Source organism: Scophthalmus maximus, chromosome 14, assembly GCF_022379125.1.
Source record: "Scophthalmus maximus strain ysfricsl-2021 chromosome 14, ASM2237912v1, whole genome shotgun sequence".
NCBI lineage: Eukaryota > Metazoa > Chordata > Actinopteri > Pleuronectiformes > Scophthalmidae > Scophthalmus > Scophthalmus maximus.
Window position 1 is genome coordinate 16,825,865 of NC_061528.1, and position 17,467 is coordinate 16,843,331.

The following is a 17,467-nucleotide window of genomic DNA, read 5'->3' on the forward strand; positions in this document are numbered from 1 at the left end:
AAAGATTAGCTGCTGGACGTATTGTTTCGCAGATGCGGCGGTGGCGGCGGAGCGCACTCCCCTCTGCTGCGGAAAGGGCGGCGGTGCCTCGACGCCGAGGAAGACGGAGATGAGGAGGGATACGTCGGCGTGAGGACGTCGCTTTTTCTTTTTTGGTGTTGTTGTTGTTGTTGTCGTCGTCGTTGTCCAGCGGCGGCGGAGCTCGTGTCGGTGAGTGCAAGCCCGTTCCTGCCCCTGAGACCGAAGTGTGGGTCGGTGGGGGCCGTGAAGGCGACACGTACGGTTTAATGTGAATGACTTAACTACTCTCTCTCTCTCTCTCTCTCTCTCTCGTACGCCGACAACTTGTGGGGGTCCAGCTAACTGTCATCACTGCTACGGCCCATGACAACGTGCGGTACGCTGTCGGTTAGCTCGTTTCTGACTGAGCACGTCGCGATGAACGACTGTGAGGCGTTTGCGGAAAAACGTTTTTTTCTGGGTTTTTTTTTTGTTGACGCAAACTTCAATGGAGGGATGAAGAAATCTGTTATTCAGGGGCGGCTACTGTCGGTTTTCCATACGGCCTCCCCTCTCTCTCTCTCTCTCTCTCACACACACACACACACACACACACACACACACACACACACACACACACACACATACACACTCTGAGAGAAAGAGAGAGACGGGCCTTGCCTCTGTGTGTCAGACATTTTCCCTTTGGGACGAGGCAAAAACCACAGTGCTTGTCCTTTATTATTATTATTTTTTTTTGTCTGTCAGAAATGAAAACAGAACCTTTCACTACATGTACATAATACACCATGTGTAATATGTTTGTTTTTTTTGTTAACCACAGTGTCTATCTATCTACAGCTGTGATGTCCAGCTGTGAAGGAGATGGTGTGCAGATTCAACAGCTGGACAGGGAGAACAGAGAGATTCTTTATATATCAAATCATAGGATGAGATCATTCAGAAGCACCAGTCGGTTGACAGAGACACACACGCGCGCACACACACACACACTCAAACACACACACAGTGTATTAGATAATTTGGCTGTCTGAGGGACAGATCTGCCTTTTATCCTTCCATCATAACTTCATGGAAATGTCAAACCCTGCTGCTGCTGCTGCTGCTGCTGCTGATGATGATGATGATGACGTTGCCTGTGAGAGTAACGGTTAGCTGACTTCTGTGTGCTGCTGATTCACAATTTCCCAATGGCTTAATTGTGAACTTTCACCGGGGGGGGGGGACATTACCGCTTTGGGTGATTAGTTGATGTTGCGTTTTCCCGCCTGGGAGATTTTTGTGTGCGTGTGATGATCTATTACATGTGTGTTGGCCTTATTAAATACCCATTCCTGTCGGCTTCAAATGGGCACTTGCATGTGTGAAGTCTCAGCGAGGAAACACTCCTGACATTTCACAGTGTGAGAAAAGGGTTGGTCTGTAGTGTGGAAAGGCAGGCTTGTGACCAGAAGTTTGCAGGTTTAGTTATGTGGCAAGAAAATTAGAAATGGTGGATGATGTTTTGCTCATTACATGAGGAGCCTTGGGGCAAAGCAAATATCCCCTGCTCAAGAGCAAAAAGGTTAAGACATTCCACCTTTCACGTGTTGATGTATGTTACTGTATGAGTGGTAATTGGGGCGTAAACATGACCGGGATAGATCATTTTAATGTGCATATTTCAAATCTAATTGGTCTCGATGTATTGAGGTGAAGAAAGACGGGGAGACTTAGAGGAGTAACTCAGAACACCTATAATGCGAAAGTTGACAAATAGAATCTAGCCACTTTATTTCATAGCAATGTTTGGTTTCTTTCTACAGTTGTTCCTGTTCTTATTGGAATTCATTTTCAGTCAATTTGTCTGAATGGATGATGTGAATATACGGTTTTGAGGCCAAGGTGAAGGGTTTCAATGAATTGAGACAGACCCAGGTATATGCATTGTAAACAGTATGTTAAACGACTGATGGTGAAGTAATATTTCCACATCTAAGTGATCTTTAGACAAATGTCATCACAGGACACGGATAGAAACCCCCAGCAACATTCAAATGCATTACAAAATATTTACCATAGTATTATTATCATTTGTCATTGTTTTTGTTATTATTATTGTTCAAATGTTATAATCTGTGTTCATGTAGTAGTAGTAATAATAATAATAATAACACTAATACATGGAAATATTTGATCAAAGTTCCCTCTTGTAACTCTTATCAATCAAAGCAAGGTGAATGATGAACAATCGCTCTTTAATATTGTTCATTTCTAGTCAAGATGTGAGTAACTTGAGCATGTTATTGTCATGTCAGTATCGATCAACATGTGGCAAGTGCAAAATAACTTAAAAAAACATAAAAGTTCAATCACTAAATTTCCTTGTTTTATCTCACCTAACCCTATTTTCAGTTTGGTCAACAGAACTGTGAAGAACAACTAAGGGAAAGGAATTGTTTTCATCATGAATCTACTGACCACTGACGATGCGTTTCAGGAGCTGTGTTTTCTGTCGGGGAGAGGAGCTACCTTTGCCACAGACGTTGTTTGTTTTTTTTAACTTTGCAGACCTTTTACATACACAAACAACCTATACTACACACTAGAGGAAAGGGAAAAAACTGAAAAAGCATAACATGTCTCCTTTAATAACAGGTTACTAAAGTTGGCTCAATTTTAACAACCTACACACAGTCTCGTGTGTTTTGGGTGTAATGCAATAAACCGATCAGACTGCCATCTTCTATTTTCCCTTTGGAAGCCAGGTGTTGTATAATGGTGGATTTGCAAGGTAATAAGAGAGAATCTCTGCAGGCGAAACAGATCTGGTTGTGTGCAAAGTTAAAGCGGGTGAGCAGACCTTCTCTGTGTGTGTGTGTGAAGCTGACAGAAGCAGAGTGTACATGCACTGTGCACCCACTTGCGTAGGACCATATTATCTTGACAGTGTGCCCTTAAAATAACACCAGTTCTGTTGGTCAAAAGTACAATCGCTTGCCTTACCACACCCCATTTTAAGACCCGACCAATGCGCACAAACGCTTTTGCTATTTATGCAGCGTGGTCTGTATTGTTCTGAAACTAGCGAAGACACTGCCGCCGATACGTCCCACTTTGTGTCGCCCTGTGTCAGGTGTTAGATAGGCTCCATCTTGCCCTTAGTACCTCCCATTTGTTATTTCTTCCAAATGCAACTGGAAATGAGTTGTTTATATAAAGAAAGCAGCTAATCGCTCATTCAGTGTCACTGCTGCCTGTCAGAGGTTCAGTCATGATGTCCTGTGGCCTGGTTGAAAGGTCAAAAGAAGTGAATGCTCAGTAAATGAAAGGAAGGGCCAGGGCATGAAATGACCCCAGTAAGTCACTGCGCATGACTGAGATGTTTGGATTGCATCTGACAATTGTGTGAAAATGGCAGCCTCATCTGCAGAGACATTTTTAAAACAATGTTGTGTTATGATAGAGACACCAATGCAGTTTATGGCCAAGCAGCTTGTCTAGCAGAGGCGTGAGACTGACGACTGCCAAGTTAGTCATTGGTGATGATGACCCACAATCATGTGATCTGCTGTAGAGCCCTTTATTTAACTATTTGGACTTTGTCCTATCAGCCAAATGTCGCACCGGGTGTAAAAGGTCTGGGTGTGAATTATGTCATCATTGGAGAAAGTAAATTGAAAAGTTCAACAAATTGACCACAAAATGACCACATAAATTAGGATATTTTCTTTTTGTGACTTCCCATTTCAGATAGTCGCACAATACATAATGAGAAAGGAGTTTCCGATTCATTAGCAGGGCCTACTGCTGCTCAAGCAGTAATGCATTTTAAAAACTAGCCTGTACAATGATCCACTGACAGATTGTGTCTTACTGCACTCTGAATTTGTAATTGTCTGAAGGAGATGTTAGAGATATTATTAATAATAACAGAAAAATGTGGATCAGATTTCTAACTACATGAAAAGATATTGTCATTATTGATGCTGATGTGAAAATGTCAAGCTCCATTTGTATTTGTCCCTGTTCACTGATGCCCTTTATTGTACAATTGCTTTTACTTCACTTGTCTCCATGACAAAAAAACAGAACCCTGCTTCTACTAATAATCGAAAACCATGTTGCTCTAAAAAGTCAGGGTTTCGACATTAAGAGAAACGCAATCTTTGGTTAAGAGGAGCATTTCTGCAAACCATATTCTACACCATACATTTCTTAAATGAGTTTCAAAAGTTTGGTTTGTCACGTGACTGCAGCTTGGCTGGTTTCATAGATGTTGAACTCGGTGAACTTGTGTCCAAATGCCTCCTTTTGAATGATCAATGAGTGTTGATATCAGAGCAGCAGTACAGTGTGTACTGTGTCCCTCCTTATTCCTGTTCTGTGAGTTGTGTTGCTGCTTTGTTCCCGTGTGAAGAGGGAAGTCCCTCTATCCTTTCCCAAGGCAGCAACTAGCCACTTCTCAATGTCCCAGGGAGCCTGTATGGCGTCACTGTGAAGACAAATGCAAGGTTCAAAGCACCCTAGCATGGCAGTCATGTGTCAGCGTGGACAGGTGCGCTGAAATATGACTGAATACATCAGTGGTTGATGCTCTTCAGTTGGGGCCGTCACAGTGGATTAGGAGAAACTTGTATTTTCTGGTTGTCCATAGCCGTAGAGATCGGCTGCTCGCGTACAGAATCGAGTGAAATGACGCACAGTTGTCTCTCGTAAGATGCACACAAACATCTTTTCGCTGTGACGGTAATTTTCTGCACTGCTGCATAATCAGAGCACTATTTTCTGTTGAGTGACATGTATAAAAATGAATACTGTAATGACAACTCTTACTAAGCTACTAACACTTACTTAATGGCAATTTCCAACTTGTACTCCCAGTTGTCAGTGGTGCCAGTCTGATGTGATTGGAAGGTCAAAACATCAGATTTATGAGCTCTCGTGTAGACACAGCCTATGTGCAGTGCACATTGCTGAAAGATTGTAGTGGCTGGCACCACTGAATTTCCGTGGTTTGTAAAGCCATATAGCCTGCCACATTGGTTAGATGACTAACTTTGGTTGGACACATAGTAAATTTCCTTTTGCAAGTTTCCACTCCCTAAGGAATCTGGTTGAAACTGGATTCTGTGGCTTATTTTAGTCTCACAGAATGAGACCGGTGGTGTTCCAGAGAACTGTGCACCCCACCAAAGAGACCCGCAGGGGGAAATGCTGACACACCCTACAAGGTCGTGACCTGACTTTGCTTCGGCGAGGCTGGTGTGAGAACCTGGTGGTTTGTTGTGTGACTCCATGGTGCCTCTCAAGCTGTTGTGTTTTCATTTTTCTGCACAGCATTGGAAATCTGACGGTTTCCTCTGAATTGGGATAGTGAATATCATGACTGTTTTGTGACTTTTCAAACAGCCTGGCTACTAACAGACTGAAGAGGCACCGGTGTTAAGGCTAACCCTTCACGTCAGAGATTTTGCTAAGAAATTCTCTGCCCAACCTGGCAGTCTCACTGTGGCAGACTGATTGATAGGCTGACTGGCTTTGGAAAGGAAGGAAACATCTTCCTTCCCTCAATTGTGCTGGGCAGGAAAGGATGGACTTCAGCCAGCTGACAGCTGTTTCCTGGTGGATGAAGGAGGAATGGTGCGTGGGTGGGTGGTGGGATTGTTATGCTAGTAGTGAGTGAAATAATGTGGGGTGTTTTTTTTTGTCTGCTATTGGCTGTTGCCACAGTTTCCTAAAATCTGTAAATGTTAAGGTTTCACAGTATGGTGGAATAGATCAATTTGATATCAGATTTGTTTAACACGGTGGAAAGTCAGACTGAAGAACTATTAGTAAATGGTAAATGGACTGCATGTATAAAGTGCTTTTCTAGTCCTGGCCATGTAAGCTGTCTCGGCCAATGTCTCAGCCATTGCAGGAATTGGGAGCATGCTAGTTGGTGAATCAGTCATAGTAACGTCTACCACCAGCTAGTAGAGCGAGGCAGGAAATAAGTTACACCTATTGCACTTCTATTTCCCAGATGCCTCAAACAGGGTCTATGGTTAACAAAAGCTCAAGACATTTTCACATTTTTATCTACAAAGTTTTAAAGCTTTTAAGTGTCTTAAAAAAAAGGTGTCTGTCCCAGTCTACCAAGGTAGTCTGGGACATTAAACATCATCTCACCAAACAAGAGAGCTGATCTTCTCACTCGTCCACCTTTACACCGTGGTCGTATTTATACGCACACTCTTCCAAACTAGTAACTTTCTTAGATGAAATGCTGTTGTAGAAGAGGCACGTGCGCCAAATCAAGATATAAGTTTGAAGCTTAGTAGTGGCGACGCTGATGTCCTGTAACAATGGTATAGTTCGTTTTTTTGGCCTAACATCAGCTTTTTACATCTGACAATTGTACTCAAGCTTGAAAATCCTAAAAAATTGTGTTCATTTGTTAGGATTGTCTCGCTGAACAAAACATCTCCTTATCTCTAGGTCTTGGAGTGAGAGGAGTAGTCGACCAGTCGAAAACGGTTGGTTAGAAGGACGAGGCTCCCGCGAAAAACTTTAGGGCAATGTCCTTGCACTGCTGCTTTTCAATGAGTCTGGGTCACAGAAGTCTTTGGCTGCACATCTTCACGTGAACATATCAAATTCGAGTAGAAAAAGGTTTCATACTCAAATAATACATTTGCAATTTCTTTAAAAAAAAAAAAATCAAAAATCAATGACGTATTGAGATATACATTTTCACAGATAAGCTCAAGATGCGTAATTTACCATAGTGAACACATTCAGTGTTTCTGTGTGTATCCTTGATTTGTTCAATGCATTTCACCAAGACTTGCTCTCTACACTTTTACATACAGTTACAAAACCCTTTCTGTAAGGCTACAGACTAACCAGGTTTTACCATCCTTCTTTATATTCCCTAAACATTGAAAAATTCAAAAATAAGATCCACTTGTTTGGGGGTATTCTATTTTGTCACAAAAGCATTTAGAAAATACGTCTTGATGACAAATAATGCTTAATTTCCTGTAGCTGTTTCATAATAAAAGCCTGCTGTGGTTTGTCGGTTGAAAGCCGGTAATATGAAACAGAAGCTGCAGGAAATGTTTGGTTTGCGTTAGCGCATACGGCTCCAATATAACTATAGGAGAGTGGATCATACGACAGTGAGGTCGCTGTCCGTTCGAAAGTCAGAACGGCAACACAGCAGTGGTAAAAGCACAGACACACTTGACTTTGATGCCACAGCAGAAACGCTTATGATCACGCCCGCTGAACACGGCTAAGGCTTGTTTTACAAGAGGCCGGTGGGAAAGGACGGCATCGGCTCCAAACGAAAAGAAGTGTCAACTCGGTCTCATGTGCCAACGTCGTAACCAGTTGAGTTACATCACCAGTTGAAGTCCTTTTTTTTTCTTTTTGTGATAAGTTACTCTGGTTATGACTTTTTGTGGATGCTGACGTCCACCACGCACATTAACATTTATATCATATCAGCAAAACAAGGCATTAAATCAGAACGTCAGGTAACCTTGAGCACTGTGGGCGAGCCTGATCTTGCCGTTTGCCTCGTCACAGCGTTGTGTGGTTTAATTTAAGAAGATGCAGCTCCAGTAATGGCTGTGAGACGTTAGCGCCAAGGTAACTGACTTATAAAAGGACAAGTAAACGCCAAACTTCTCTGCAAAACAAACATTCAAAAGTCAATAATTTACTTTCATGGAGCCTGTGGTCGTTTCTCTTAGAAAATTAAAATTTTTGCTTCTCAGCTATGATAATATGTGCTCGAGTTGGACCTGAATGGTGCTGAATTTTTTTTTTTTTTTTACCTCTTTCCCTCCTCCAAGCTGTGGTCTGTTATCACCATGGTGACCAAAAAGCAGTTTGCAACAAAGAACCTGAACACCTCTCTCTCTTGTTCTCTCCCCCCTCTCTCTTGTCTCTCCGTTGTCAATCCCTTTGTCTTTCCCTCTCTCCGTCTCGCCCGGTCCTCCATCTCAGCCAGGTGTGTCTCATCAGCCACCTAGTAGCCTTTCTTCCCACCTCTTACCACCGCTGTCGAGGTAGCCATGGCAACCAGCGCTCTGCCAAGTGACAACCTGCCAACATACAAGCTGGTGGTGGTGGGGGATGGTGGTGTCGGGAAGAGCGCCCTCACCATCCAATTCTTCCAGAAGATCTTTGTGCCAGACTACGATCCCACGATAGAGGACTCGTATCTAAAACACACGGAGATCGACGGACAGTGGGCGATACTGGATGGTGAGTGGGAAACATGAGAATGATCCCGTCTGTCCATGCTCATCTGCTTTTCTATACATTTTTCAATTTTCCTTTTGGCCTTCAATTAAACATGCCTACCGCCGACCAATGAGCGACCATACAGTGTGTGGCTGTTTCCCACACTGAGCTAGCTTTGAAATGACAACTCCTTGAAAGAAAAAGAAAAGGACTGCAATGGCTGCTGCATGTGGGAGAAATGATGTATCATTTCCTCCATAAAGTAAAGTATTCAGTTTGCTGGAAGCATAAAAAACTCTGGAAAGAATTAGGAGTTTACCACTTTAAAAAAATTATTTAAAAAATCAGTTTTACAGTGAATGTGAAAGCGTCTTTGTGTGAACTTCTGCTCTCCTTGCAGAGGCCTGAAAACCGTTTGGAGCGGACACAATAGTTACATAAGAGTCGCCAAAGCCTGAACTTGGCACTTTTCGGGGTTATGGGCTCACCACAATCTCCAAGTGTGTTTCTATTAGGATTATGAAAACCCATGGGTGGAGGTGATCACACAGTCTCAGGGGAAACAAAACAAAAACAAAACTCTTGACATTTTAAAATTTGAAATGGGTCTCGATAACAAAACTGCTCAATGGTGCCTGCAGATGGGGCCAGTTCATATTCGTTATTCAATAGATACAAGAATGCTTTATCACAGGTTTGGTAGGTCCTGGTGGGGTTGACAATTTGGATCAGGTGTAGAGGTGGTGCAGTCAGAAATAGAATAATGGAACCGTCACCTGTTTCTGCCCACTTGAGTTTTGCAGCTGTACAATGTAAAGTAATATCGATGTCCCTCCATCTGCCCAGTGCTGGACACAGCTGGTCAGGAGGAGTTCAGTGCGATGAGGGAGCAGTACATGAGGACAGGAGACGGCTTCCTCATCGTCTTCTCTGTGACGGACAAGGCCAGCTTTGAACACGTGGACCGATTCCATCAACTCATACTACGGGTCAAGGACCGGTAGGTCCACGCACAACAGTCGACTGTTCATACAAAACTCATGTTACTTAACGACAAGGTGTTTGATTTATGTTCAAGTTTACACTGTTGCGGAAATTTGCCCTGAATTGCACCACATCAACCCTGTTGAAAACAACAATTTCCCGAGTTTTCTCGGAGAGAACAGTCAAATCAAAAGCCAGAAACCAAAAGAAAAGGGGTTGTGTGTCAAACGTCACGCACCGTAAAGCCATAGCTGGTCATTTTTCACATGAGAAATGTGACCTCTACGTCCAACCTGTCAAGTTGTTGTGACGTTTTGATCTTTGAACACAGTCCTCTACAGATTTGAAATTTGCTGTGACATCTGCTTGGCTTCCCCTTTTTCTGTTTAAGGAACATGTTTTCTTCGACTTTTTTTTAAATGCATTTTTTTTAAACCTGTGTCTTATTTCTTCCCCCCTTTCTATTATACATTACACTTTTCCTCCAAGCTGATTGCTCTAAGTCTGTTTGGGCAAGTCAAATTTGAGATTGGATCGGCGCTGGATAAGCCTGAAATTTATTTCAACCAGATTATTAGGAAGTGAAAATCGGTGGCATTTTCATATCTCTCTGGATAAGGACGATGAGGGACCAGGGTCCCGTCCCTGCTCGACGCTCTTAAAGCTGCAGACCATCAGAGTGGTTGTGAGAGGAGAGAAGAGTCTGCCCTCTGACAGGGACCGACAGCAGCTGATAAAAGGGAGCTTGAGATGGAACAAAAATAGACGTTAAAACTTAACGACTTGCCGTCCGTCCATATTTGGTGGTGCTCCGCCGTGGCTCGCTTTTTCTGCAAGATTGAAGTGCAGCAGAAATCTGACACTTCACGGACAAACTGTGTAGCACACAACGCACTTTCTCTTTCCTTTTTAAACCGGTGCAAGTGGCACCTGAGGTCGCCGTGTGTCACTCCTGTGTCGTTTTCCTCTCAGGGAGGCCTTCCCCATGGTGTTGGTGGCAAACAAAGTGGACCTTGTCCACCTGAGAAAGATCACCTCTGACCAGGGCCAAGAGATGGCTGCGAAACATAATGTGAGTAGTGAACGTTCCCTGAAGCATGTTATTTATCAGCACATTGTTTTTGTAACATTGATATCTTTAACCAAGTTGTATGTGCCCGTGTCCTTCTATCTGAAGTCAGGTTGAAACTCGACTTGAAAACAACATTTAAAGTTTGATTTGTTTCCCACAAATAGACCATTTCTAATAATTTGGACTATGATGCACACAATAGCACCTAATCTGTAGATAATCTCAAGAAAACATGGATGATATAGACTGACGCATCACTGTAATCTGCAAAACATCCTTGCAGCACGCACAGATCACACTGATCTGAGAGAACTATGAACAAGGCCCTCATCAGAAAACCATACAAACTCAAAAAGAGAAGAGGAATACAGTTTTGTAGTGATCACTGCACTCGTGGCTTTGAAATGTGCCCCAAGTGAAAAGAGAACTCATGAGCCCACTATATAATCTGCTAGTATTAACCGTCTATAGTTTATACAGTTTATACTGTAGATCTAGGATGTTTTTTTTTATTGTGGAGCCATTTAATCTCAACTCTCAGGCCCAGTGAGAGGGCTCGGATTCGCCGGATTTGTTTTAGTGTCTTTGGATGCAAATTCTTTAGACTCTTAATGTCATGACGTTTTTTCTTTACTGTTTTGGATCAAAGGGCCTCTTTTTAAGTTTGCGTGCGTATTGTGTTCATATGCCGCCTGGCTTGTGACATCTGTGTCAATTTGAGACAAAAATAACAAAACATTCCACTGATGCGGTTTCGGCCTTTTTTGATTCTCTATTAGTTCCAGGTCATCAGACTGCTGTTATTTGTGACTCCTATGGTTCCTCAGCTATAAAGCATTTGGTTCTGCATGTTGAAATTCTAGTTGTGTCATGTTGGCCTATACCGTAATTGCTTTAATTCAGCCAGTACTTTTGTGAAGCTATTCAGCCAGATCGGTCATGTTTTTCATATTTCACCGACCTGTATGTAAACAGCTAATACCACTGATACTCTGTGTTCTTATTGTTCATCTTCCCGCTTGCCTTTTCAGATAACTTATATTGAGACCAGTGCTAAAGATCCTCCGATGAATGTGGACAAGGCCTTTCATGAGCTGGTCCGCGTTATAAGGTACAACTCCAGGTTTACTTCTGTCCTCTCACTAATTTCCATGACACAAAGACCTCTGGATTTTTGAATGAAAAAAACTGTAAGACAAATTCGCTTGCAATAGGGACAAGCGACAAAAGTCTCAACTCATCCATTCCCCCCTTACTTCCATTGTGTATTTCATGTATTTGGAGGTTCGAGGCACCGAGAGAGGGTCACGCTGGTGTCTGGGAGTAGTGAAACTGCTTCTCAGGAAGATTGGAGAAGGAAAAAAATCCCAGAGCTATTTCCTGTCTTGAGACACATGTAATTTCAGAAGAATTTGGTTTATGTCCTTGCTTTCTCTGTGGTCCTATCCCGTTTTAAGGCCGTGTCCTGTTGCAAGGATCAATAAGCAACAAGTAGCCTTGTTGTAGTATCAAAGAAAGAAAATGAACCACAGAGCATTGGAGAGTCCCCATTGTACAAATGCCATCTGTGTTACTGACTCATGAGGAAAGCATTCTTTTCTCTCATGACGTACCACAACTGAGGAGTGGATTGGTGAATCAACATTGCCCTCTTGTGGTCAGACTGTAGAAAGACAGTTGTACAGGGACCGGATAAAAAACACGATTGTGCTCTTCTCCCCTCACTAATGCATCTGAACTTGTCCATTGACATAGATTTGGCTCTAATGTTATCTAATATAGTTTCTGATGAAACTGCTTGTGCAGGAGACACGTAGAAATAAACAACAACTAGGGGGGGGGGAAAACATTAGTGTGTCTAACAGAAGAAACTCTAAATGGGGTAGTTCTCATGGTACATTTTGGGAAACAGGCCTGTTGTGAGAGTTGGATAAGAAAATCAGTACCACTCTCGTGTCTGTACTGTATGTATTGTGCTTAGCTTAGCACAGCCTCACAGGGACTACAAGACTTGGGCCCAACCAGTACAGAGCCCCTCGTAAAGCCACACTATGTTGTTTTAATACTGTGGTTTCTGTATGGATTCATCAAACAAGGTATAACAATAACTTATAATAACAACTAGTGAGTTGTTGTCGTGCTGCTCTGTGGATTTGAATGTTCTTTTTTTTACAGAGCCAGAGTTGTGGTCCCCATTGACATTATTCTGCTCTTATACAATAGTCTCATTATAAATTGAACATTATCAGCCAACACGATGACTATAGCTGCTTTCAGACATGCCGGACATTTGACTGAACTTCCCCAGAGGGGCCGCGTGTGAAGGCAAATGTCGGCAAACGTTGCCCCGGACATTTTCTGGAACTTGTCCTGGCAGGCCCCCTTGTAAAAATGTCAGAGTGATCCCATGTGAGAAAACAGCAGGAGAATTCAAAGCGAGTGGGCGTGTTGATGACTGAACAGAAACACTGCTTTCCACAACACAATTATCCTCATGTCCTGCCTCCCGCAGGCTCTACCCCAATTGTCCTGCTGTTGTGAACGCGTCTGACTCACAACAATCGGACAACAATCTCCCTGCTGCGTGGGTCACGTGTGAACGGCGAATTTCCGCGAGTTCATGTCTGAAAACTGCTGAAAAAGCTAGGAAATGAAACCTGAGTTAAGATTGCTGAGTAAAACCGTTTCTACCTGGTTTTCCTTTCTCCGCCCCCACAGACAGCAGGTCCCCGAGCGCAACCAGAAAAAGAAAAAGAAGATGAAGTGGAGGGCAGAACGTTCCACGGGCTCCCACAGGTTCCACTGTGCCATATTGTGACCTCCCCCGTCCTCGTTATCATTCTCAACAGAACACACCCCCACGTACCTTTTGGATGTCAGGGAATTCCCCAGCAGTGGTTAGCTACTGGAGCACAAAAGGGAGGAGGGGGGTGACGATGAACGGCTGGACGGACCCCGAGGGACAGAAGGACAAGTGAATGTCCCCTCAGCCCTTCACATTGCCTTGGAGTGAGTGCTGTGTACTCTCCCCTCAACCTACGTTCCCCTTTGAAGAGATTTTTAAAACACAGAAAAACAGGGACAATGAACTGTTTCTCTATCAAGTTAATTCACTGTCAAATGTGGCACAAAGATGACAGACTCTGAGGTAAAAGTACAGATATTAGAATCACCCCGACATTGGAACTTTTGTCTCACGGATAAAGGGAAGGAAACGGGAGGAACTGGCTCAAAGTGGCGCCCCGTGTTTAACAAACCTCCGGCCACCGACTGGTCATCGCCTCTCTGTCTTCACGCTACTGGGTGGAACACATCTTAAGGGCACAGCGGGATGAATACGCGAGCGGTGACGGTGATTTTTGTCGTGGTGATAAAAAAAAAAAATAGATGTCGTGCGGTGTTGTCAATGAGTGAACTGTGAGTCCAAGCGTGTACCCCGTGGTCATGTGACGCTCCGGCTGCGAGGCGTCGACTCAGTCGAGCGAGGGATGGCAGGACGTGTCGTAAGCAAGTGAAAGAAATGTGACGCGGCGCAGAGAAGATGTGTCATACGGATTGGACAGGTGAAAATGCTATGGCCATATCAACTTGTTTAAAATACGTGTTTAGATATTACAATTGTGAAGGAGAGTAAGATTAGTTGGCGTACGGTGTTCTACATAAAACGTAACAGGGTTTTTTTAATCAACACTGTTGTGTCAGCAGCCATGTTTACAGATATGAAGGATTATTTTTCCCATAAATACAGACAGTATATTGGAGCCGCCTTGGGTCAAGGTTGCCTCCTCGGGTCATTTTCAATGGCATGATGTGTGCGGTCTTCTTCAGTACTGTATGAACAACAGCCCAGGCAAGTAGAGTGGGGTCTGAAAGTCTGCGACCGCTTTCCCATTCAAGTGAATGGGAGAACGGGAAAGTGGTCCACACAGACACATGTATAGTATACTTTCCATTTTTTTGTATCATGATAAAAGAGAAAATTGCAATTATATTTGTCATATTAAAGAAATCTAATTATAGGTGGCAATGTCAACTAATTCAATGCTGTTTTTACAAATGATCTGTAGGAAATAGTTAACAAAGTGGGACAGGTGAGGTATAAAGAGAGCTTCGTGTTTCTGAGCTGAAACGGGCTGGAGAAGCTGATTTGCACTGGCCACTAACCAAAATAATGTGATGTCACTTTATTTCAATCTGGGGGGCTTTTCAGACAGCGCCGCCGATATCAGGACTTTGCGCTCGAACGCGCTCGGTAAAGGACGACGCTCCTTCAGATTGGGGATATATACTGTAGCCCCGGGAAATACGACCGAGTCAGGCGGCCTCGCCGAACAGGCAGACGTGATGCTCCGAGGGCTCAAAGCCATGTCAACCCAGCTACAGACTCTGTGTAGTTGTAGGAAAGAACCACACACGCGAAGCAACAAAACATTCAGTATATTCATGTTTGTAGTCGTGAGGTGGGTAGGAATGTACAATTTAATAACCTATGAAATGGCTTGTACTGTTAACGCACTAAAGTTTCGGTGGACTACTTTTTTTTTTTTGTCTGGATGAATACTGTCTCTCGAAGGAAATACATTTTTGCACTTTTAATACGATTTTCTCTAACTTTCCTATCGGCATGTTGTTTTCTGTTCCAGTCTGTAACGTGAAACGAGAGGCACGGTCAAAAAACGATTTGAATGTAAAACTCAAAGAAGAAAAAACAAGCAAATAGGCGATTCGCGTTGCAGTCCTGTGTGCCTGTGTATGCCCGTTGCCTTGGCGATCGGCTGTAATGGAGATTCAATAAGTTGGGAGTTTAATCATTGGAAAGGTACTCCGTCGTGAATTAAGAAGGTTGAGTATGAGGAGGCTTGCATATTGAATGGCGTACAACTTCACCTCAGCATGAAAGTGGAAAATCGACCTCAGCAAAAGATGGAGTACAGTATTGATCTGCACCTACTGTTAAAGGGACCTTGCAAAGAGTTTTTTTTCCAGACGAGGACTCAAAATCATGAAGTACTGAGCATATAACAATGAAACAACACACTCTGGATCGTGGTGGAGGGTGGGGGACAAAAGAAAAGAAAAGAAAAAAAGATTGTGTTTGATCAAAATGTTGCATCATGTATGTTTGATACCTTTTTGTATTATTGATATGGATTATTGATATGATTCTTGCAAAGTGTTTTTTAAACAACTGAATAATTTATTACTGTCTGTTACCTCAGTGTGTCCCAGACCTGGCCAAAAAAACTAAACTAAACTCCCTCGTATTTTTTTTCCGTAAGGATCTGTGCTTTATCAGAGCTCATGTGGACATGTGGACACGCGCATGGAGACCAAAACAAGGAAAAAGAAAAGTCACCCTACTTGTAATTCTAAATGTTTCATATTTCAACGGGAAAAACCCTTAAATAGACATTCAGATGAGTTAGATGAGAAGATTGGTTTGTGGACAGATAAGGTATACAGCAATGGTGGAAGTGCTTGAAACCCGTCTTCTCTGGCGTGACCAGCAGAGGGCGACTCCACCGGTTGCAGTGTTTGTAGGAGTCGATTAGAAAACACCGCCAACTGCTGGGAACAGGAAGTGGCACGCTTCTCATTTGATTTCTAACGTCGGTGAAACATATTCCTGAGGAGTTTAAGGTCTCCATCTGTAGTCTCGAGTCTTCTTCAATACAGCATGGTGGCCATTCGCTAAATTCAATTAGGCGATACAGCACTATATGCATTGGGGCGTGGACACCGTGTGATTGACGGCTAGTACCGTCCAATGGGTGCATGTCACAGGTGTAGGTGACACCGCGCACTCCTCCAAACGTGGTTACATCTGGTTTCACAAAACCAAGATGGCTCCGGGCAAATCTGCTAAACTCGAGGCTTCAAAACGTGAGCGGTATCAATCTTCTCATCTAACTATCAGCAAAAAAATAAAAGCATACTTCACCTTTCTTGGGATTAGTCTTCTGAGAAAAGTGAAGTAGGGTTGGTGCAAAAATAGCTGAATTGGTGCACTGGTTTGTGTTGCCACAAATTGTTGAGGTTCTGCCACTCATTTGAGTTGTGTTTACCCTGGTCAGGTTGTAAAGGGTCATGTAAACAAGAGCAACAACATTTGGAGTTTTCACACCCATTTTGTAATGTGTGTTTTTGGACAGATGTGTTGTGTCCGACTGAGGAGCTAGACGAGGCACAAACAAACTGCGGCCTTTTTAATCTAGCCTCAGGGTTCGACTATATTTCAATAAAAAAAAAAAAAAATACAACACAAGTATTGTGACTTTAACATGTTTGCTTTATTTTGGTGGGCACATGACATTAAAATGCAGAGTCGCACACGATCCCCGGATGCTGAATAGCCCGTTATCGGAGCCGTGTTCCACATCGGCCACGCATGTTCTGAGAGTCCACCTCCTTGTTCAGCAGAAAAGCTTTCCCCCATTAATCTTGCGAGCTGTCGGGCCCCATTGAGTTCGACACTGTGAGAGTGCTGAAAGCTCCATTTTGCCTCATTGATTTCAGCCCCTCGGGGGCAAAGTGAGGCAAGGCCGGCACACAGGAGAAACCCAGAACAGGTACTCTGCGGCTGATTCGTATGCATGCCCCCCCCCCCTCGAGGCGGCGAGAGCTGCAGGGTGGTGTTCGGGGTTACTGAGAAGATGGGGAAGGTTTCAAGCAGCGAATGAAGGGAGGGTGACTGACTTTAAAGTTTAGACCTTTCAAATGTGGACATGTAGGTCAACTTGAGAGATTCAGGAGTGCTTGGATGAAACCTTCACTTGATCAGGAAAGTTGACTTCCATGAATAACGTGGGGTCACGCAGCGTCACCGGCGGCAAGCAAATTTTCCCATCATGCAACGGGATGTAGACCAAAAATTGGACACATTTCGTCTTAACGCTGAAGATTCTGCGCCGTCTGTCGGTGCTTTTGGATATTCTCACCACTGGGGGTCAGCACTTTAACTGATAACTCAACCTCCCCTCTTCACTTGGCAAATCCAAATGTTTGCACGTCAGATCCAACCCAAAAGTGAGGCAACAGATATTACTTTAAAGTGTTTCAAACCTGCTTATAATAATCCAAATTCCCGAAAACCCGTTTAAAGGTTGGCAACAGTTATTTTACATTTAGAATAATAAAAAGAAAGAACTCCAACATGTTATGCTGTCCTAC

At 43.3% G+C, this 17,467-nt stretch overlaps 1 protein-coding gene across 1 annotated transcript; it reads left to right on the forward strand.

The window, feature by feature from the left end:
* mrasa (muscle RAS oncogene homolog a) lies at positions 1-15,546 on the forward strand. The gene is made up of 6 exons (XM_035603962.2): positions 1-210; positions 8,002-8,262; positions 9,088-9,241; positions 10,198-10,297; positions 11,329-11,408; positions 13,016-15,546. The coding sequence occupies exons 2-6, from the start codon at positions 8,070-8,072 to the stop codon at positions 13,113-13,115; spliced, it is 627 nt and encodes a 208-aa protein (XP_035459855.1). The 5' UTR covers positions 1-210; positions 8,002-8,069; the 3' UTR covers positions 13,116-15,546.
* The last annotated feature ends 1,921 nt before the right edge of the window (positions 15,547-17,467 follow it).

Excerpts from the sequence above, each read along its gene's own strand:
- mrasa (XM_035603962.2), top strand. The coding sequence starts at position 8,070 with ATGGCAACCAGCGCTCTGCCAAGTGACAACCTGCCAACATACAAGCTG. Across the intron at positions 8,263-9,087 it reads ACAGTGGGCGATACTGGATG|TGCTGGACACAGCTGGTCAG; the intron begins GTGAGTGGGAAA and ends CCATCTGCCCAG. Across the intron at positions 11,409-13,015 it reads GAGCTGGTCCGCGTTATAAG|ACAGCAGGTCCCCGAGCGCA; the intron begins GTACAACTCCAG and ends CCGCCCCCACAG.